The sequence below is a fragment of the Cervus elaphus genome, chromosome 25 (genome assembly GCF_910594005.1).
Source record: "Cervus elaphus chromosome 25, mCerEla1.1, whole genome shotgun sequence".
NCBI classification, from domain to species: Eukaryota; Metazoa; Chordata; class Mammalia; order Artiodactyla; family Cervidae; genus Cervus; species Cervus elaphus.
In genome coordinates, this window is record NC_057839.1 from 44,091,761 (window position 1) to 44,115,814 (window position 24,054).

Below are 24,054 nucleotides of genomic sequence, written 5' to 3' on the forward strand. Positions count from 1 at the left end.
CAAATCTAAATTCTTCTGTTGAAACCAGTAGTACCCTCTTCCTTGTGACAACCAGAAATGTCCCCAGATATTGCCAGATGTCCCTGGTGGGGGTGGGGGGGCAGGGGGGTGCGGGGCAAAATCACCTGGGTTGAGAAACATAGCCCTAGAGTGATAACAAGCTTAAAATATCACAGCGATTTATGACAACATTGCAACTTAAGTAAAGGGAGGCACTCTTTGGACAGCTTGCTTAGAAATGCAAGCTTGGCATACACAACTTGCTAAAGAGCTAGTTTGAGTATAAAACCCACAACTTTGGAGTCCCATTTTAACATGTATTTTAACAGTGCACTTCTATTTTGACAAACTAACATAATTTTTATATCACTGGCAGAAAAGACTGATTTCAGGTGGGGACAAATTTGTAAAACAGTAAAACATTCATGAATTTGTATTACTTGTACAGATGGGCAATGTAAATAAGTGAAATGAATTATAGGCAATTGTAAAATATGTTCTAGCTAGTACTTTTCAGTATATATGGTAATTAAAAATATCTTCTCACCAATAAAGATTTTTCCAATAAAGCAGTGACTGATATATTTTCATGAAAACTTAAGACTAATTTGGGATCAGCATCAGTCTGTGAGACTAACGAACTTCCTGTTTTTTAAAAACTGTTTGCTCTCTTATGCAAGTTAAACATTCATCATGTTTCTTATTTATAGTATTAATTTTGTTGGCATTTATTTCATAGATAATTCAAAACTTGCCCTCAGCTCTGTGTATCATCTGAGTTATTAGAAGATCTAAATTTGTCTGAGTTAATTAATTTGCTTTCTTATGAAACTCACCTGATCTGCTTTTGCTTTTTCACAGACAAAGGTTTCATAGAATTCAGCAAATTCTGGGGGGTTGTCATTGACATCTAGGACTTTAATATATAGAGGTACTCGGCTGCTCTGCTTTGGATTATCTGCAAAATGCCCAAAAGAAAGGAACAGGCATTTATATGTTAATGGGTGATCCCCTTTAGATGATGGTTACTCACTCCTTTTTCATTCATACATAGTTTCCCCAAGGCTCCTATGAGTACCACAGGGCATTATGTATCATCATAGTCACAAAAAAGTAGAATTCAATTCTTTGGTACTTATGGACTAGGATATACCTGAAGGAAATATATAGGGGACAAAGCTACCTTTATGTACAGGGTGTGTGTGCTGTGCTTAGTCACTTAGTTGTATATGACTCTCTGTGACCCCATGGACTGGAGCCCACCGGGCTCCTCTGTCCATGGGGATTCTCCAGGCAAGAGTATTGGAGTGGGTTACCATGCCTTCCTCCAGGGGATCTTCCCAACCCAGGGACTGAACCCAGATCTCCCACATTGCAGGTGAGATCTGAGCCCCCAGGCAAGCCCCAAAATACTGGAGTGGGTAGCCTATTCCTTCTCCAGGGGATCTTCCCAACCCAGGAATCAAACTGGATTCTCCTACATTGCAGGCAGTTTCTTTATCAGTTGGGCTACCGGGGAAGCCCATACAGTGCAACCATATAATAAATCCCAGATTAACACAAAATAAAGAAGAGCTATCCAGAAAAGGAATTTTAGAGACAAATTTTAAAGGAAGCAAAGCCAGGGAAGTAGACTTTTCTGTGGACAGAAGGAAAAAAGAATGGGGCAGTAATGATTGTGAAGTGTCTTAGTTTTTTAGCTTCAGAGCTAGACATTGTGCTAAGCATTTTGTTATATTATTTTATTTAATCCTTATAAACTTCTGAGATAGATATAATTATTGCCCCATATTATAGATGAGGAAACTCATTATATTATAGATGAGGCATGGAGGAGTTAGGTAATTTGTCCACATTCACAGAGAAATTAATAGTAAAGAGTGGATCCTAGATTCAAACTTGGGTCTGTCTGACCACAAAACTGAGGCTGTTCATCTCATAATGAAAGAGCTTAATCAGTGTTTGAAGACCTGCGGTAAATGGAGTGTTTTGGCTGTCATTTCTGATAATCTCCTGGGAAGTATGGAAGATAGATTCCTGTTCTAAGAATCAGGGGCTGGAGTCTCTCACCTCAGGTTTCTTCATTCATTCACTCATATGTCTGTTTGTTCTCATCATAAATATTTAGTGAGCATCTAATACTAACTTGTGCCAGCCACTATTTGGGGTGCTGGGACACATTGGGACTATAACAAAGATCCTGCTTCCCGGAGCTTTGTTCTAAAGGAGGAAGGCAAACTGTAAACACATAAATATATAATGTGCCAGATGGCAAATGCTATGGAGAAATTAAACAGGTAAAACGGACTGGAGAGAGACGGAGATGCAGCTTTGTGTGGGATGACGAGGACTGGCTTCTCCGATGAGATGCTATTTGCATAGAGACATGAATGAAGAGATGGATTAAGCCATGTGAGTGTTTCTGGCTCTTGAGGTCAAGGAAATGGCAAGTACAGTGACCTGGAGTGAGAGAGAGCTGGCTTAATACAAGCTCTTGACTCTTGGCATAAAAGGTATTGAAAAAGTTTGGACAGTAAGATTCTTAGCTTCCTTTGCACCTAAAATTTTGCTCACATTTATTCTTCCAAAGTCAGAGCTTCCAAGGTGAGTTTTAAAAGGTCTTTATCACTAAGACTTTCAAATATATCATAGAAACAGTAAATATTAAAAACAAATTTTTAGGTGCAAAGCTTAAAACATGCTTAAGATGACTACCTCAGTAGAAAAATAAAATTTCATGTTATAAAAATGATCCTTTTCAAGTGGTAAATAATTTTGTAATTTTAACGCTCTAAGTATGCTCTGTCATTGGTATCCACAGTGGTCCCTCCATATAAATCCTGAAGATCAAATTCTTACCTAGCAAATATATAATGAGAAATTCTTACCACTACACAAAAGCAGTGTTTCATTTTGTCCATATTGGTTATTTATTATTCTACTCAATATCGTTCAGCCACTTCAAATCTCATGAGTTATACTGACAAAGAGTATTATTGTATTGAACCATTTGATATGGACTATTTTACACTAGATACCTGTGCTAAAATCATTTGAACTTCTAAAATCAAAAACTAAAAAATGAGCCATAACTTAGAAGCCTATTTTTAAACATTTAAATGCTATTTAAAAAATCCTCTTTCTTTCATTTACTTAAGTCTACACATTGTGTTTATATTACACAGGTTTCACTGTGTATAATTATTTTATTTGAAGTATTCCTTTGGCAGTGTTTTTCTTTGCCTTACATTTAATGGAGACTGCAATAAAATTCATTCTAAATACTCTATGGATTACTTGGTGGTTAGTATCGCTCACTTTGGTGTTCCATGGAAAAGTCAAAATTTATATGTCTTAATTCTGTAACAGGGCTTCCCTGATAGCTCAGCTGGTAAAGAATCCACCTGCAATTCAGGAGATCCCGGTTCGATTCCTGGGTTGGGAAGACCCCCTGGAGAAGGGAAAGAGTACTCACTCCACTATTCTGGCCTGGAGAATTCCATGGACAGTATAGTCCATGGGGTCACAAAGAGTCAGACACAACTGAGCGACTCCCAAAAAAAAAAAATTCTGTAACAATTTTGAGACAGGCATTTTACAGAAAGCTAAAGGGCGAATAGCCAAAATATTTCTATATTGAGTCCTCCTTGATAAACAAATATTAATAAATATTGTGTTGGATATATATTAATTGATAAAGTACAATGAAAGCTTATATATAGCAATTCTTTTTTAAAATGCACATAGTGAGAGCTGACAGAAGGTTAACAAATATTTGTTGTCTAAATTCATCACTTTCTTTCTTCTCATATAATTAAGTTGCTAAAATAATACTGGTTATGTTGCTGAAATTAAAAGAACTATTTCTAAGCAATGCCTACATTTTAGGTTCTACTTGATTCCCACTCCCCCACTACTGCCACACACATACAGTGTCTAACTGGGAGCCCATTTCTTTCAGTAGCTTGTGTGACACTCTGATTTACAAGCATTTTGGAATCAAATCCAACATGTACCAATTCAAACTAGACTGAGAGATGCATTCCTGTTTTATTGTTCCCAAACTGCAGAACTTCCACAGTTGCTTCTGCATTTATGACTGAACCAACATGTGTTTAGAAGAAGCATTTAGTACAAATCATTACAGAGCTCTTTCATTCAATATGTATTGAGCAGGATCATCAATACACAGTGATGAGTTTCAGCCATGTTCACTAGCCCTTGCTGAGATGCTCTCTGTCAATCAGGGATGGTAGTGGCAAAAGGGGGGACTTACTGATCTCTGTTGCTATCACTGTAATGTTGTGCCACAGCAGTGTTTCTCGGTCAAGAAGTTTCGATGTAAAGATTGAACCATTTCCAGAATCGATGTTGAATATTCTGTCCATATCTGTGTGTCGATCAACAGAATACCTGAAAATGCAGAGCAGAATTTAGGAAGGTTTTCTATTTGTTATTTTTACATCTTAAAAACTATTCCAGAATATTGGTTACATGAAATTTTTTCTACCTTTAGCGCATATTTGAAAATCTGTAACTTAACATTGATGCTTGAACTATGGTGTTGGAGAAGGCTCTTGAGTGCCCCTTGGACTGCAAGGAGATCCAACCAGTCCATCCTAAAGGAAATCAGTCCTTAATATTCATTGGAAGGACTGATGGTGAAGCTGAAACTCCAATACTTTGGCCATGTAATGCGAAGAACTGACTCACTGGAAAAGACCCTGATGCTGGGAAAGATTGAAGGCGGGAGGAGAAGGGGACGACAGAGGATGAGATGGTTGGATGGCATCACCAACTCGATGGACATGAGTTTGAGCAAGCTCCAGGAGTTGGTGATGGACAAGGAAGCCTGGTGTGCTGCAGTCCATGGAATCACAAAGAGTTGGACACAACTGAGTGACTGAACTGAACTGAACTGAACTGAACATTAAGCAAGATATTCTGAGAAATTATTTTGATTTTACAGTTGAGGTCTTAATAGAACCCACTAGACAAGTTGTATGATTTTTGAGTATCATCACCAATTTTTTTAAAATGTAATTTGGATTGAGTTTATATACTAATTGTTATGTTTTAACGTTTTAGATCTTTAGAATTTTAAAATGTGTGTGTGCATAAGTAGGATTATTGGTTATTTTTCTATTACTCATTTTTATTTTAAAAATCATTTTGTTGAAAAAGCAAAGGGTGGTAAATGTGGCTAAGGTTAGTGAGGCTGGAGAGGTAGGAGATAGGCTTGGAAAGAGATTCACAGTTGGGACTCTAGAGGGATGGGCTGGCCATGCGGAGGAGCTGGAGTTTATTTGAACTTGATGTAGATCTTCCAATGGATTTTATGCAGAGGAGTGTCACTGTCCAACTCTTGCTTAATAAAGATCACTGGCTGAATTAGGAGAATGGTTGGATGGTGATATTACAAACGATAGGAGTGAAGAACAGGATTTGGGGAAGATCAGTTTTGATATGTCGAGGCCGAGGTGCCTTAGGAAAGTCCAGGAAGCTCAAGATAAACATTTGGACTAACAATCTGGATTTTCGAGTCAATTGTCTAAGAAGAGAAGAGGGAAAAATGCGAGGAACTGAGTTGCTTACAGGATGAACAGGAACAGAGACCCACAGGGACTAGAACAGTGCCTAGAGCAGAGTAAGAATTTGATACATATTTAAAAAGGAGGGTTTGGAGAATTCAAGGAAAACCAAGAGGTGTTTTAGAAACCAAAAAGGGACAAAGTCTTCAACACTGAAATTCATGGAAGGCAAGTAGACTTTGAGAAATGCTATCTTCTTTATAAATTTATCACTAGTTTCTGGAATAGCCATAAGTAAGAGGAAAATATGTAATACACCCTGTTTTATGGAGGATTCCTAAAGAGAAAACTCAGAAGAAAGTTGATAGGTGAAGGTTATTAGGAACAAAAAAATTGCTCATTTCAGCTGCATTCTCAAAATGTACATCATGATAGGAGATTTTAAAATGTCAGCTCAATAGAAATATATTTTAAGTAAATGTCTTACCTAGTCATACATGTGTGGAATTATGCATTTAAAAAAAAACTTGTTACTAACTTGCAAATAGTGTACTATATTCTAAGATTCTATTTCAATTATTTTGTTTTAAAATGCTTCTGTTGACTTATAATAAACAATATATGTTATCTTAATAAAATCTCTTTTTATCATCTAGCAGATGTCTAAAAAATAGATATTCAATTATTGTAGGGTATTTAAACCCGATTTTAAAGAGAATTAATTAAGTTCACAATGGATACATATATATCAACCTGGAATTTTAGTTTCAGTTTATATAAATCTAGTGTTTTATTGTCAAAAGTATTGAAACAGATGAAAGAGCTATTGTTTTGTCATTTATGTCATGAATCAACATTTATTAAGAATTTAACCAATTGCATTGAACTTGTTTGATCACCTTTCTTCATTTTTAATTTGAGGATGATAAATATTTATAGGACATGATTACCAAAAAGGAAATCTCAGGATTCATAGCCTTTGTAAAAAATTTAATAATTTTCTACAAATGTATATTTTTCTTTCATGAAAAATGTCAAGCTTAAGACATGCTGCTTATTGCTTTTATAAGCTATAACAATTATACACAGCAGTAATCTTTTCTTGTTCTTTGTCTCTTTCCTTCCTGCTATGGTTTTAAGTTTTAAAAGTACTCATATTTTCCAATCAAGCTTTGAAATAAAGGGTGAGGAATTTTTAGTTGAAGATGGCTTTTCATTTTATTTATTTACTTGTTTAATGTTTTTGGCCATGAGTGTTGCATGCAAGATCTTAGTTCCCCAACCAGGGATTGATCCCATAACCCCTTCAGTAGAAGTATAGAGTTTTAACCACTGAACTGCCAGGGAAGTCCTAAAGGTGGCTTTTGATTTTAAAGAGAGAGGACAATTTAGGAAATATAATAATTCTATATTATTTTCTTTCCTTGATTGTAGGATTTAAAATCATTAGAAGACCTAAAATGTCTACATTGTTTAGGAAAGATGTCTCACTTGAGGCATACAAAGCCTCATTTATTTGTTGTTTTTCTTTCCAAAATAATTTCTACTTATATCCAGAAATTTACTGTCAGTCACATTAATTGTAATAGTAATTGATAAGGAAAATGGTAATCAATTCATCATGATTAAAGTGGATCATTCTGCTAGGTACCTCCTTTTTTCCCCTCAAACTTTATTGTATTCTGTGATTCAGTAATTTGTCTTCTCATGTATCCTGAAGGGAGCTTTGTGGGTCAGGAAAAGACAATGTATTTGCATGTAAAATTTTCATAATAAGTATTCTGAGTGACATTTCATAAGACTTCCATGTAAATCAAAGGACACTTGTGGCATACAGTAGTTGAAAGAAAATTATTTTATGTGACTAAAGAAGTAAAGATTTGTGCTAAAATAATGATAAATTAATGCTTGGGGAAGAATTCTCTAGTATTAATTATACACTTAAGATGGCATCTAACACTTAATTGTTCCATATTTATGTCTTGAATAACCAAAAACTATATACGGTTGTACTTTCTGAATATAAGAATCAGTTATAATTCTCCTATAAAAGAAACCACTGGAACATACATCTATGTACCAATGTATCTATATATATTTTTATCTTTATGTCTATACATGAAATCCATATGTACCAAAGAAAAACTGGCAGAAAAAATTTTAAAATTAGTTGACAGCCAACCTAGCTTCTGACAAGCTAACTACTTCCTATAATGAAACAAAATAAATACGATGGGTAAAAGTGGTATGTGGTATAAAAGTAAAACAGATATAAAAATGCAGCCTAAATTCCCAGAAGACATTATCTCTTTCATTAGAAATATTTTGACCGATCAAAGAGGTAATCAAAGTTCGTATTTATAAATTTCAAGCATTAGCACATTTAAATTGGTCTTGATATTGACTTGCTAAGATTGTTTTCTTATGCAATATACAAACTTTGAGTAAAAGCACGTTGTGAAAGTACTTAAAGTTATTCATGTTGTATAAGCAAAGGCCATCGTTTAAATTCCTTGTTGCGTGTGTGCTACGTGCTTTGTACTAGGTTGCCTCTCTTGTGTCCCACTCCTTGAGACCCCATGGACTGTAGCCCTCCAGGCTCCTCTGATCATGGGATTCTCCAGGCAAGAATACTGGAGTGGGTTGCCATGCCCTCCTCCAGATCTTCTGGACCCAGCGATTGAACCCATGTCTGGTATGTCTCCTGCATTGGCGGGTGGGTTATTTACAACGAGTGCCCCCTGGGAAGCCCATTTTCCTTATTAATAATGTTACATGTATATGGAAGATGGAGCTCTCATGTGGCTACTCTGGGTTGCCCGTCATGGAATTCAAGGAAATATTCCGGTAGAATGATAAAACAACAAAGTCTCTTTCCCCAGAGATTTAAAATTATTCTCTGAAAATAAGTCAGGCATTTCTGTGTTTTAGATATGGGACTTGCCATGAGGTTTCATTTGAACAAAGGACTCAATGGCTGAAAAGTTAGGAAACAATTGCCTTAGAACCTCAGTCTTTCATCTGCAAAAAAAATATTCTTCATGCAACAACCAATGTGATCCTTTTAGAGAGTAGTTTTGGATTAGTTAACTCTGCTCAAAGCTTGCCAGTGGCTTCTTACCTCAATCAGAATAAAATCCAGTGGTTACGAGGACCCACAAATCCCAGTAGGACCTGCCTCACTCACCACCTACCGAACCTCTCTGTTGCCTGATGCTTGATACTGTAACTTCTCTTCATCAGTGACTGCTCTCAGCTTGGCCGGCCTCTCCTCCCATATGCCAGGCAAGCTCTGATATCAGGTTGTCCCCTTGCTTTTCCCTCTTCTTGGCACCTTCTTTCCCCAGATATCAATGTGGTTCATCCATTCATTTCATTCAAATCTTTACTCAAATGATTTCCAACAAGGCCAGGCCTGACTGCACTATCTAAGACAGTATCCAGATGCTTTTGAGTTCTTTCTTTCCTCTGGCTGTGCCACACAGCGTGGGGGATCTTAGCTTTCTGACCAGGGATTGAACCCAAGCCCACTGCATTGGAAGTGTGGAGTCTTAACCACTGGACCACCAGGGAAGTCCCACCCTTTGTCTTCTCCATCTTATTTTGCTGCTTACACTTTGGTGTCACTTGACACATCACAGGGCTTCCCTGGTGGCTCAGACAGTAAAGAATCTGCCTGCAATTCAAGAGACCCAGGTTCAGTCCTTGGGTCGGGGAGATCCCCCGGAGAAGAGAATGGCAACCCACTCCAGTATTCTTGCCTTGAGAATTCCATAGACAGAGGAGCCTGATGGGCTACAGTTGGACACAACTGAGCAACTAACACGCCCACATATTCATTGTTTGCTCATTTCTGTCATCCCCAGTTAGAACGCAAGCTCCCTGCATTCAGGACTGGGTACTGTTCTCACTCATATCCCCAGCGCCTAGACCAGGCCTGGCACATGGCAAGTGCCCTGAGCAGAGATTTTTGGACTCACTGGCATAATTTCTCAGTCTGCTTACTTTCTTCACGGGGTGTAATTGACACAATAATATTCTGGTTTAGCACTTTTCTCAGCGAGTCAACTAAGCTATGGGTAAAGGCTTGAAGCTGTGGACTCCAGTGCTTTTGTGATAAGATTCTAGCATACTTAAGCAATGATGGTCTCAAAGAGCCATGAGGCTTTCTTACAACGTAATTTACAGTGAAGGTGTACAGGGAAAATAGAGCTTGCTTACTTGGTATATATTTGGACTCAACTCTATTAATTTCCCCATGATTTCCCAGACATATATCATGAAACTGTGCTTGTTTTTATCCATGTCTGCAAAAGAAAAAAATTACGCATCCAAATGGAGCATAATTCTGCCTGTAAGTGTTATATGGTAGGTTCTTCCACACTTGAAAAACAGACTTTCAAGCCCAGTGCCTTGTTTGTTAAAAGTACTTCCTCCGCCAACTTCGACAAATCTAAGACCTGAAAAGAAATCCCAGCCCATTCAACTGCATTACCTTGTACCACTCCCATGTAAGCAATAAACTCCTTACAGCTCATTTTATGTCTTCCCCCCAAATTAAAAAAATAATTTTGGGGGCTGACTGAAAGCATACAGGATCTTAGTTTCCTAACCAGAAATTGAACCCATTCCCTCTGCAGTGGGAGGGCAGAATCTTAGCCACTGAACCACCAGAGAAATCCCCAAATGTTGAGTTTTTAAGGTTTATTTAGTTGCTAAAATAATATTTTATATTGCACAAGAAGTGTAAAGGTAGTAGAAGTAAAGTAATATTTTAAGGAAGATACAACTAATTGGAAAAAAGGATTCATCTTTTCCAATTTACAAGAAAATATTTGAATTTAAATCAACAAACTTATGGAAGAGACATGTCACAGAAGTGTGCTTACTTGACAGGGTTCCTGGCAGCATCTGGGTCTTGGGCTGTGACCGAGCCTATTGTCGTATTTATCTGAGCATCTTCTCTTATTTGCAGGATGTAGGCCAGTTTGCTGAAGACAGGGGGCTCATCTACATCTTCCACCATAATTCTCACCGTGGCTGAGTCTTTGAACGGACCCAGGTAGAGAAAGCGGGGTTCTACGTGAGGATTGGAGGCTTCCACTTTAAGGGTGTACACTTTCTTCTTTTCAAAGTCCAAGAGCTTGTGGGAAGTGAAGGGAGGAAGAAATGACATATTTAAAGCAGTCAAGACACAGAAAGTCAAGACATGAGCCATTTTTAATGCAAACCACTGACAAATGAATGTGATCATATTGCTTTGAGACATTACTACACAGCATAATGTTGGGAAAAAACATGGGAGTTCAGATGCCACACAATCCTGATGAAATTGTGGGCAGAAGTCATGCACCAGGAATGAAAGTTTATGATGGGCAGGAGAGGGCACTAGAAGCAGGAGAGAACCTAAACAGGCCCCTTTTATAAAAGTCCTTATATTTGACTATCAGGAGCCACACCAGGGGCAGGTTGGCAAATATGTGGTAGAGCATTCTGTGTCAGATGTTGTCACATTTGGCTTTAACTGAACAGTCACTGAGTGTTTAAAATTTGTCAGAGAACTTCCCTGGCGGTCCAGTGGTTAAGACTCTGTGCTTCCAATGTAGGGGGCATGGGTTCAGTCCCTGGTGGAGGAACTAAGATCATAGCTAGGATGGAGCGTCGCTGGTTTGCAGCCTAATTTCCTATTCCTTGTTCAGATAAAACAAAATTTGTTTTTTGTTTTTTTGTTTTTGGCATGAGGTGTTAAAATATTCCAAGTGATATCCAGATAAGGGCATCTGGCTAATTATTTGCCAAGGAAAGTAATGATCATTGTTGTCAGAGGTCTGTAGGAGAAGTATCTCTGCTTCTGGAGACATAGTGAACCCAAATGCTTATTGCTGACTTTTAGTTTTAGATGATAATATGACAAGGCTCACTAGAAACACAATTAATCAAGATGTTAGTGAATGTGATTTAGTCGGCTAGGCAAAATTTCAGCATGAATCTGATAAGGCACCAAGAAAATTAAAAAGGTTAATGCACACTAATGGGCTTCCTAATTATATTATAGTATAAAACATTGATCTGAATGTCACTGAAACATGTTTTATTGTGTTTCCAGATATTAAGACATACAATCCAAAGCTTAAGAGGGAAATTTTTCTTCTTATTTACATCCACCTATGCTTATATTTACCAGCAAATAAAACATTACACCAAAGGAGAGAGAAAATATGACACGATACATAATAAAAGTGAACTCATTAAACACAGTAACCAAAATTAATATTATTTTTAGCTTTGAAGCACACAGTTTATTGATTTTTAATTTTTGCCATATTTTAGTACACTGCTCCATGACAATTTTGGGGGTAAATAAGTACATAGGGGACAAATAAAAATTCAGAACATAAAGTTTTTGTGTGCGTGTTCCAGAGTAGTGATTAACTACGTAAGAGAAAAATAGGAATTCAGAATATAAAATCTTAATTACTGCATTTCAAAAAGTAGCTAAAGAGCTTGCAGGAAATTTTGTTACTTTATTTTTGTGGTCTTTCTATATTTTCTCTCTCTAATTCAAACCATCTTTGTCACTGCTTGTATTACTCCTTTCCTTCAAATCATGTAGTGGAATTTGTAGTTATATGTGTTTCTTTGTTCATTTGCTTTCTTGTCCATAGGAGCGGTTCCATGAGAGCAGAGACCATCTTGTTGAATGTACTACTGCATCTCCAGCATTCAAACGGTGTCTGGCACTGTTTTAAAATTTATTCTTCACTTATATTATTTATTCATGTATTTTTATGTGTTTCATTTGTTTATGCTATTTACTTAGGAATCTTTTAATACAAATTTATTAAATAGTATAGAATTAATGAATGCATAAGATTATTGAGAACCCCTGAAAGCCAACCAAAGAACTCTCAATGTAATTAGACTACATCTTAAAAAAATTTGGGCTTCCCAGTGGTGCTAGTGGTAAAGAACCCGTCTGTCAACGCAGGTGATATAAGAGACACGGGTTCAATCACTGGGTTGGGAAGATCCCCTGGAGATGGGAATGGTAACCTACTCCAGTATTCTTGCCTGGAAAATCCCATGGACAGGGGAGCCTGGTGGGCTACAGTCCATGGGGTCACAAAGAATAGGACATGACTGAAGCATCTTGGCATGTGTGCAATGCATGCAACACTCTTACTCTTAAAAAAATGAATAAGCAAGACTTGAGAGGAATGTTCATGTGAGATGTAATTGCCCCCAGTTACTTGGGGACCAGAGAAAAATAAATGCTTTCATTTGCACAGTATTTTTAAAAATGCATTACCTTTTTGACAGTTATAATCCCTTCCTGAGTTTCCTGATCGGTGATGACATCAAACATGTCCAGCCCCTCTCCCTCTGTAATGCTGTACTCGATTTCAGCATTTTCTCCCACGTCGGCATCGCTGGCTTTGATCCTGCCAATTGGTGTACCCGGTGGAGAAGATTCAGGGGTTTTAAACTGATATGTACCTATTAATTAGCAGACAGATGTAAGTCAAACACAGACTAATTACACCCCATCATAATAAAAACAAAACCCATTTTCTAGCAGTTTGTTCAGATAGTACCATGGATGCAGACAGATTTGTGCTTTCCTTAAAATAATTAATGGTGCCCTTGTCTCTTTAATGTTTTTACTTTCATGGTTGTTAAGAATATTTCTTCTATTTCATGACTTGTCTCTTGGCAAAGGGAAAACACTTTTCTTGTCCTGTAAGTAGGCTTCCAAGTTTACGGTGTGATTGTGAGAAAGCCTGAACTGTTAGAGGAGGGTGCAGTTTTCGAAGCCTCCTGTTAATGTAATCTAGCAGAAAGAACAGAAAAGAATTTAACTTGAACTGTGACTTTAAGCCAGTTACTAGGTATTCTTTAAGAGTTCTTTCTGTCATTGTTAATAGTAACTGAAGATGAAAACAAACAGCATACTTCAGAGAACGTATCCAAGTAGAGATGAGATTCCTTCACTCATATGTGGAGCTGGTTTAGTTGCAGTTAGGATATATAAATACATTGAGGAATAAAGCTCTGAAATTTTTCTAGTTTTGACTAGATTTTTTTCCCTTTAAATATTAGTGTCTTTTTTGTACACGGATCTCTCCCATTCTTGTATTTATACTACTAATTAAAAAGTCTATTATGTAGACATACACTTTTCTTACATCTTCATGTTGGAAATTAGTCAAAGGAGACTACATGTGAGTTTCAATTTAGATATGCCAGGCTAGCATGTCCTTAGCGCTACCCCTCCACCCCAAAATAGCAGAAACAAAAGTTATCCTACTCTCGCCCATTACATTTTACCCACCATTTACACAAATTGCCTTGGAAAGAAAATTTACACTGCCACTACTAAACTGTGAAAGTCGCTCAGTCGTGTCTGACTCTTTGTGACCCCATGGAGTTCTCCAGGCCAGAATACTGGAGTGGGTAGCCTTTCCCTTCTGCAGAGGATCTTCCCAACCCAGGGATCAAACCCAGGTCTTCCACATTGCAAGCGGATTCTTTACCAACTGAGCTATCAGGGAAGCCCACTAAGGTAGAATACTTTAATAATATTTAATTCACTAAGTATTGAGCTCATTCTTGATACAATGATAAAAGAGGCCAGTTTTATCATGAGGGAAGTGGAAGTGTACTTGGGTGCCTCCAATCCCTTCCTGTATTCTCCTATCCCTGTCCTTGGGACATTATGCAGAAATGATCACAGTCTCTTCTAGGAGAGAGTGGAGAGGGGGAAGTCCCCTGGTAACAAGTTATGGGTAAATCCTCCTGCTATCCTTCCCCAAGCCATTCCCACATAGAAAAGAGGTCTTGGGAGAAAGTGTTGGTGATCCTGATTTTTTCATGTCAGGCTCCTGAATGGATGTTTTAAGGTTCATAAAAACTTTCTTCTGCCCGTTAAATCAGAAATCAGTTAGCTATTCTGTTTTTGCATTTAGCTAACTATGATTAAATACTTGAAAAAAGTAGACAGTATGGAAATTCCTTAAAAAACTAGGAATAAAACCACCATATGACCCAGCAATCCCACTCCTAGGCATATACCTTGGGGAAACCAAAACTGAAAAAGACACATGTATCCCATTGTTCACTGCAGCACTATTTATAATAGCTAGAACATGGAAGCAACCTAGATGTCCATCAACAGACATCAGCTGTCCATGGACAGTTGAATGGATAAAGAAGTTGTGGTACATATACACAATGGAATATTACTCAGCCATAAAATGGAACACATTTGAGTCAGTTCTAATGAGGTGGATGAACCTAGAACCTATTATACAGAGTGAAGTAAGTCAGAAAGAGAAAGATAAATATCATATTCTAACGCATGTATATGGGATCTAGAAAAATGGTATTGAAGAATTTATTTACAGGGCAGCAATGGAGAAACAGACATAGAGAATAGACTTATGGACCTGGGGAGAGGGGAGGAGAGGGTGAGATGTGTGGAGAGAGTAACATGGAAACTTCCATTACCATATGTAAAATAGATAGCCAACGGGAATTTGCTGTCTGGCTCAGGAAACACAAACGGGGGCTCTTTATCAACCTAGAGGGGTGGGATGGGGAGGGAGCTGGGAGGGAGGTTCAAAAGGGAGGGGATGTATGTATACCTATGGCTGATTCATGTTGAGGTTTGACAGAAAACAGCAAAATTCTGTAAAGCAATTATCCTTCAATAAAAAATAATTTTTAAAAAAGTTCTTATTGGTCCGTGTGTATCTCCATTATAAAAGAAGCTCTTAATCAGTTGATTGGCTTTAAAAAAACGGCCACATTTGAATAAGTGGGTTTTGTACTTACTGATGGGCAACTATTTTCTCCTAGAAGAAGGGATTCAGGTATTAAATAGTTTTCTCCAGTGGCTCAGACAGTAAAGAATCTGCCTGCAATGCAGGAGACCTGGATTCGATCCCTGGGTTGGGAAGAACCCCTGGAGAAGGGGACAGCACCCACTCCAGTGTTCTGGCCTGAAGGATCCCATGGACTGTGTTGTCCATGGGGTCGCAAAGAGTAGGATATGACGGAGTGACTTTCACTTAGGAAATCATGGTCAGAAAGGGATTTTGATGTTGGAAGAAAAATGACATGAAAACCAGTACCTACTGAGGTCTATAAGTGAAAAGGTCAAGTGTATTGCTTAAGAGTGGGCACTTATCTTCCTTCATCTTCCTTCTTATCTAATCATGACTGTTAAAGATTTCAGAGATGACTTTTGGTATCTCAGTTAACCATAGTGTGGAAAACTATTTATGAGTACAAATGGCTTAAGTGCATAGTTATTTCTACAGTTTTAGTTTTAGAAACAGTAAAATGATAAATCCTCCCCTTGCAAAGACTTAAAGGAGATTACATGCCTGATTAAATTCACAAAATATACAGTCGAGTTTTTCCTAACAAATAGCAGCATGCTTGTAAACATATGTTCTGCACAAGCATATTTATGTCTGTGGTAGTCTTATTAATAAAGAAAAATAAAACAATGATATTGCCTTTATAATAACAGACATATCAGGCAAATGCTCAGCTAATTACTGATAAACATTTACATCTACTGAGCATCAGTACTGTCAGTTCATTTTTAATAAATGTGCAAGTTCTTACTAAGTTCACTAACTTTGGCAATTAATAACAATAAAAAAAAAATAAATATCATTCTTAAAGTTACAGTTTTACAAAAGTTCCCTGAAGAAAGTCATTCAATCAAATGTTCCTACTCTGGGGAAACCGAGGAGGGTTGTCATTGACGTCGGTCAGCGTGATGTTCACCGTGGTAGTCCCAGATAATCCGCCCATCTGGCCGCCCATATCCTTGGCTTGAATCACTACTTGGTACTGCTCCCTGTTTTCTCGATCCATGTTGAGCAAGGCTGTCTTGATGATACCTGTGGGTATGAAATTCAGAAATGGAAAGGGATGTAGTAAAAATTACTTTCCAAAATTATTAATTTATGCAAACAAATATAGATTGTCACCCACAATGTGCCTAACACTATGCAGATGTCATGGGTGACCATAAAGATGATTGATTATAGATAACCTTTGTACTGAAGGAAATTAAAACCACATAGGGGAGGTAGATACATTAAAACACACATACACACACACACACATAAACTCATTCACCTATAATGCAAGAAGAATGAAAACGAATGTAAATTACATCCTTCAGTAATGCAGACTGTAAGTTGTATAACTGTTAAGTGTTATAAGATGACATAGCAAAACATAACTTGGCATGTGGCACAGTGATATACTACTATGCCACAGTAGAATAAAAGACAATTAGGTGTATTATGAGGAAATTGTTAAGAAAGTCATATGTACTTGAAAAGACTTCCCTAATGGCTCGGGGGGTAAAGAATCTGCCTGCTGATGCATGAGACGTGGGTTTGATCCCTGGATAGGTAGATCCACTGGAGGAGGAAGCAGCAACTCATTCTAGTATTCTTGCCTGGGAAATTCTAAGGACTGGGGAGTCTGGCGGGCTGCAGTCCATGGGGTCAAGAAGAGTTGGACATGACTGAGCATGCATATGTATGTGCGTATACTTGCACAGACTCTTGAGTTTCACTTTATTGAATTCACTGATTCCTCATCAAATATACCCACCATAACGAATGTTCTGAAGATCTTCTAAACCACAGAACTATGGTCTTACGAAAACAGTATCGGTTCTCTCATAATAATCATCTTGTATGATCCTAGAGAATCTTCTCCCCAAAGCTGAGGTGAACTTTAGTTCAACAGATCCTAGCAGTGACCAACACTCTTCAGCTAGATAAAAATTATCTCTATTGTTAGGTAGTTATAAAATACTTAAAGAACTTCTAAAATTTCATCTACTTTCTGTGTAAGGCTTAGGCTTAAATTAACCACAGTCTTTCAAAACTCACTGATGAAGTCTTTATAACCTTCTCTGGTGGCACATTCCAGTGCTTAATGACTAATGAAACTGAAAATATCTTTCTTTACTATTAACAGAATATCTCAGACAACAGGTCAATTTTATTCCTATAGTGCTGGCTCCAGTGAAAGTGAAACTGCTTTCTATTCTCCAAATAATAGTACTTCTCTATTTAAATACAGGAGATCACCTTAGCCTTTTGTCTTTTAAGTTAAATAATTTTAATTTTTCATCCTCATTGTCTTTAAACTCAACATTTTCTTTCTCCTTGGGATTCTTTCCAAGTTCATTGCACCTCTTACATTGATTTCCAACTAGATATAGTAACTTAGAAAGGTTTTGATATCCAAACAATAATGGAAGCTTGAAAATTGTGTAAAAGGAACTTGACTCCTAACATGATAGCAAAAATACATGTGGAATTTACTATACAGTACAAGTTCAGTTCAGTTTAATTGCTTCATTGTGACCGACTCTTTGTGACCCCATGGACTGCAGCACACCAGGCCACCCGTGTCCGTCACCAACTCCTGGAGCTTACTCAAACTCACGTCCATCGAGTCAGTGATGCCATCCAACCATCTCATCCTTGGTCATCCCCTTCTCCTCCCACCTTCAATCTTTCCCAGCATCAGGGTCTTTTCAAATGAGTCAGTTCTTCACATCAAGTGGCCAAAGTATTGGAGTTTCAGCTTCAGCATCAGTCCTTCCAGTGAATATTCAGGACTGATTTCCTTTAGGATAGACTGGTTGGATACCCTTGCAATCCAAGAGAATCTCAAGAGTCTTCTCCAACACCACAGTTCAAAAGCATCAATTCTTCAGCACTCAGCTTTTGTTATAGTCCAACTCCCACATCCATACATGACTGCTGGAAAAACCATAGCTTTGACTAGACGGACCTTTGTTGGTAAAGTAATGTCTCTGCTTTTTAATATGCTGTCTAGGTTGGTCATAGCTTTTCTTCCAAGGAGCAAGCATCTTTTAATTTCATGGCTGCAGTCACCATCTGCAGTGATTTTGGAGCCCAAGAAAATAAAGTCTGTCACTGTTTCTATTATTTCCCATCTATTTGCCATGAAGTGACAGGACCGGATGCCATGATCTTAGTTTTCTGAATGCTGAGTTTTAAGCCAAAGTTACAATACAATACAAGTGGTATATATTAAAACATAATTCGTCATAGATAGTATGCTACTTTGTGGAGAAAGTGCAGAAAACTGAGATGTGGAAAAAAGAGTTAAGGCAATCCATTTTTTTTTTTTTTAGGGCAGTATCAATTAAGATAAGCTAGACAATGTGACAACAAACAAAGTAAAATCTCAGTGGTTTAACAAAACTAAAGTGTTCTGGGTAGGCCAGAAAGAAAATTTGCTCATGATAACCTTTAGATATTCAGGCTGAAGACTCACTTGTGACTGGTTTCCATCCATGATCACTGTGGCAAGTGGGAGGGAAAATGGTGGATTATGCACCAGGTCTAAAAGTTTTACTTGGAAATGACTCATATGACTACCACATTTCATTGCCCCAAATAAATCACATGGCTATATCTAGCTTTCCAGTAAGGTAGAGAGATGCAATCCTACTAAGTGACTAGAAAAAGAAGAATCAGAATAAGTGTAAACAACCCTCTTGGCTATCAAAAAGGGTTGGCCTTTTAGTTTTATCTCAAACTGGAAGAAATAATAAGGCAATGTGTAATTTTTCCAAATCTCCCTTGTATAAACACAGTAGATGAAAGATCCATTGTCAGATTTCTTGATTAAAATGATCTGGATGTCATGTTTACAAATATGTCATTGGTGCTTGGAGATGAATCTAAGAAAATTCAATCACACTGATTGTTTTTATTAAAAATATGCTAGCTCAGCTGAGCATGTCAATTAAAATTACAGATCTTAAAAAGAAGATGCAAGAGGAATTCTAACCTGTTTCTGATTCAACTGAAAAATAGGGCTGCCCCTGTAGGATGCTATAGACAACTTTAGCACTGTTCCCGTAGGTTGGATCATCAGCATCAGTTGCAGTGACTTGGACAACAAATGTGCCTGTAATGAAAGAAACATGAATTGAAAATAAATTAAGGGTTCATTATGGATCCTTGATACCCACACATTGGGAAAAAGCACAATCATACTTCTATACAAAACTATCATGGCAAGGGAGTGGAGAACCACAGTAGGAATCTAGGCTAAAAAGCCTTGGATTTCTTATTCTGAAAGAATGTGAGCAATGTTCATAAATATTGAAAGGATTAAATTGGGCTTCCCAGGTGACTCAGTGGTAAAGAATCCGGCTGCAATTCAGGAAACATAGGTTCCATATCTGGGTTGGGATCATTCTCTGGAGAAGAAAATGGCAACCCACTCCAGTATTCTTGCCTAGGAAATCCCATGGACAGACTGGCAGGCTACAGTTCATGGGACTGCAAAAGAACTGGATATGGTCGCTCAGCTGCTAAAGAATCTGCTTGCAATGCAGGAGACCTGGGTTTGATCCCTGGGTTGGGAAGATCCCCTGGAGAACGGAAAGGCTACCCATCTGCTGTATTCTTGCCTGGAGAATCCCCATGAACAGAGGAGCCTGGTGGGTTACAGTCCATGAGGTCGCAAAGAGTCAGACACGATTGAGCGACATTCACTTCCCATTAGTGACTAAAAACAACAAGGATTAAATTAAAGGGGAGCATGGGAATGATCATGACTTTGGGTGGAACTGATTCCAGTCCATCTCCAAGGGTGAGATTTGATTGGGATTTTGCTACAGTGATTCTTTCAAGTTGTCTAGGCCTAAATATATTGGTATCTTGTACTACTTTTTCTACAAGGATTAGTTTAGGTATTGTTCAGTTGGAGGGCCATTTGTGATTTTGCTGAAAGTTTGTTGTGTCATAGGTGCTTTTGCCCCCTGAATGTAACGTTCTGATGTGGAGCCTGAAAATGCAGCAGGTATTTTGTGATCTTGGCAGTGCCAGTCTGAGGACAAAGCTGAAAAGGACAAAATTACAGAGAAATAGCTAGAGTCCAAATCAAACTATGTTCAAAGTCCACTTTGCTTTTAGACTTAATGTGACCACTAAACACTTTCATTGTTTAAAGTAATTTGAATTGGGTTTTCTGTTATTTATAAATAAAAGCATCCTAGGTGATAGATTTATCACCTAGGATGATAATTCTAAGAGGCTGAAAGACCTTGCCTTGAACCTTAAGAGAAGTAGTTTTGGATTAAGTAAAGAATTAATTGGAATAGTGGAGAATACACATCTGGAATTTATAATCCCCAAAGATGATTATAATTAAGTGTACAAAGAAAGCTATGCTGTTTCAGATTGGCATTCTTATTTTAGAGACCATAGTCTCTAAATACCATTCAAATACCATTCAAAGTACCCCTAATCCCCATGAAATTCCATGCAAATTTTTATGTGTATGCCTAAATGGATATGACACAGTAGAGAAGTGTCATAGATTTTATCTGATTCTGAAAGGGGTCTGTGACTTCCTAAAAAGGTAAGACCCTCTGATTAAGATCATTTTATGGATGAATTTTGGTATTCATATAAGACAGAGTAAACATACTGATAGAATTCTCCTGTCCATGAACAGGGTAGGGAAGTCACACTTAAGGAATACTGGAATTTTCACCTTGCTCTTATAATATCTAACCAATTCTATTCATTGAACTAATACACTATACTGTCTTAGGGTGGCATACTCTTGGATGGAGCATGTTGATGCATGAGATAGAGCATCCATCCTTGTAATTTAGCAAGGAATGAGGGAAGAATGAAAGCATAAGATTTTATTTATTTATTTATTTTTTCTGGCATGTGGGATCTTCCTGGGTAAGGGATCGAACTTGAGTGTCTTGCGTTGTCAGGCAGATTCTTTACCACTGAGCCACCAGAGAAGCCCAGAAAGCATAAGATTTTAGAGTGAGAATTAATAGTAGAAGTCAACAAACATCTATGTTCATACTTGACATCAATGCACAATTTGATTGCTTTTAGAATATGATTATCTGGATATTTTGAATGCCTATTAGTTGCTGGTGTGGTACTTGGGGTTGTGCACTTGTTTTTTCCTTTCATTCTTATGATAGGGATTTAGGAGTTGATGTTTATTATTTCTTTTTTATAGATATGAAACTGGAGGGTCAGAGACATCAAGTTGTTTATTTTCCTAAGGCCATGTAGTTGCTTATTAGTAGTGATAGTTTCAAACTCTGGTCCATTTGACACCAAAGTCCATTTATACCACCTTGTTGCTGTCCCACTACCTTTATGTGATTCCTTTAGGATTCCTTTATTATCACAATAATGGCATGTTAATTTATGATAATGATGAATATCAACGTAACTGTGCCTGTGTGCAAATTGGAAAAAGCCTTCTTTTCCTCAAGACCTGTTATTGCCAGGTACCCCCCAAATATTTACAAAGCATATTTGACTCTATAATGGCTTCAGAAGCAAATGGTGCCCCTTTGATTGCACAGTCACGCTTTTCACATCTGCCTATATAGCTGCTCTGCCTGGTGCTGATCATCAGACAGCCTTTCATTAATTCTTTTTGCCCTTTACCACACAGAGGAAAAATATTTTTTTCCTAACAAATCTTCTGTTTAAAAGAATTCTAATCCTCCACTTTGGTGATGATTTGTGATTTTTCTAACAAAATAAAGTGACTTCAAGTAATGAGATGAGCAACTTCTTCATGAGAAAAATTTGGATGTTTTATAATCATTTCTGTAGATTAGCTATTGTTCAAGTCTTGGAACTGTGAACTGAAATATCCGTGATATCTGACTCACAGAATGATGGAAATGTTTTTATTATGTAATCTAGCCCTTTTGAACTTGACACTGAGTGAAACTTAAAATAACCCTTTACACAAGTAGTTGAAAATTTGTCACTGTCTCTCCTGAAGTGTTTTAATGTGGTTCACAATGATGTCAGTAGGATTTTTTTTCTTAATTTAAGAAAAATTCACATTTTCTCAATCTAAGTAAACTAAATGCACACATTAAAATTGGTAGTAGAATTCTGCACAGAGTATTAACTAACCATATTAATGTCATGAAAGTCTCAATTTTCACCAATTAGTAAAGAATATATCCCATAGACATCATCTGTGTATTTTTCATGGATTTTTAAAAAAGTTTTCTTTGAGTCTCTTTCTCAAATATAATTACTCTTCAGTCTGAACTGTAAACTCAGGGCTTTTGTTTTCCACTGGGGAGATCCTTACCTAATGCCCAATTCTACTATGGGCTAAAAGAAATAGAGAGGACTATCAAGAAATAAAGTGGACATTTAAAGTGGGAGAGGAAACAGATGAAATGATCTCTCCTTCTCCCTGCCCTTCTCACTCTGCTGCTTTTCATTCGCTAATCACTAGAGCAAATGTTGTTTTCTTAAAAATAATAAGACTAATCTCAGGAGATACTGGTCCACTTCCAAAAAGGACCTAAATGGATTGTTTGAAACACAGTGCATCTAGAATGTAGCAGCCAAGTTCATTCACTTCAGCAAATTTCACTCATAGGATTCCTGATTCAGCTGATGTACTACTATAGGAAACAATTGAATCACATCTCACTTACCGACATCAGACATTTCGGGAACAGTGGCCGTGTAAACCTCCTTGGTGAATATTGGTTCATTGTCATTGATGTCATGGATCTTGATGATGAATTCAGACTCGGGCTCCACGGGTCTCCCTGTTTTTCTGTTTATAGCCTGAGCTCGAAGTATGTAAACAGGTTTTTCTTCCCTGTCCAGCCTCTTTGTGGCCTGTATGTCCCCTGTGTTTTCATTGATAATGAAGAGATCTCCTGCTCCATCTCCTGAAAGGATATATTTAAGTGATCCATCTCCTCTATCCTGGTCTGAATGTAACTAGTGTAGAAAAAAAAAATTAAAGAAAGTAAAAGTCAAGCATGTGATCCTAAACTGTTTGTCTTCATGATGCAATGCAAAGTTAACTTTCATTCAAGTCTTTCTAAGGGTTGCAGATTTTTTTTCTTTTACTGTTTATGGAAATCCTCAATAGTAAATGCCATTTGTTAATGAGCATGTTTCCTTATAATCACAGAAATTTCCAGAACTGGAATTCGTGTAAAGTTTAGTAATCTTCATTTTGAAGAATCAAAAACTACAGGCCAGAACAATAGAAAAATGCCCAAGGACACTTCAGGGTATTTTAGTTTAATATGGGAAAGGACCTTCTAAAAATTAGAGTCAGCCTAAAATTGAATAATCTGCTTTATGAAGTAGTGGGTTCTCTGCCCCTGAAGGCAATCAAGCAGAAGCTCTGATAAGATAAACAGCCAGTGACATGGGTCTGGGTAAAGGGTTGAGCTAATGAACATAAAGACACAACTAAAGTGAAGAGGATGATTTTAACTTGAAAATGTAGCCCATGTTACTTATTCTGAATTTCATTTCCACTGTATTGACTTCCCTGCTGTTTCTTTAGTTCCCTTTTTCCCACCTCAGCAAGACTTTGGGCAGTATCTCACAGGTCTTCTGATAATCTAAGGCTATTCACAATTTTTTTCAAAAAGTGCTTTTTATCAAGAACT

General features: G+C 37.4%; 1 protein-coding gene across 2 annotated transcripts in view; it reads right to left on the reverse strand.

The window, feature by feature from the left end:
- CDH6 (cadherin 6) overlaps positions 1 to 24,054 on the reverse strand; it is a 142,708-nt gene that overhangs the window by 12,440 nt on the left and 106,214 nt on the right. For both annotated transcript variants that reach the window (XM_043887473.1, XM_043887474.1), the window contains exons 3-9: positions 23,074 to 23,368; positions 19,401 to 19,520; positions 16,280 to 16,447; positions 12,841 to 13,028; positions 10,421 to 10,674; positions 4,277 to 4,413; positions 837 to 958 (exon numbers count right to left, since the gene is read on the reverse strand). In XM_043887473.1, coding sequence (XP_043743408.1) covers positions 837 to 958; positions 4,277 to 4,413; positions 10,421 to 10,674; positions 12,841 to 13,028; positions 16,280 to 16,447; positions 19,401 to 19,520; positions 23,074 to 23,368 — 1,284 coding nt within the window. The remainder of the gene's footprint in view (positions 1 to 836; positions 959 to 4,276; positions 4,414 to 10,420; positions 10,675 to 12,840; positions 13,029 to 16,279; positions 16,448 to 19,400; positions 19,521 to 23,073; positions 23,369 to 24,054) is intronic.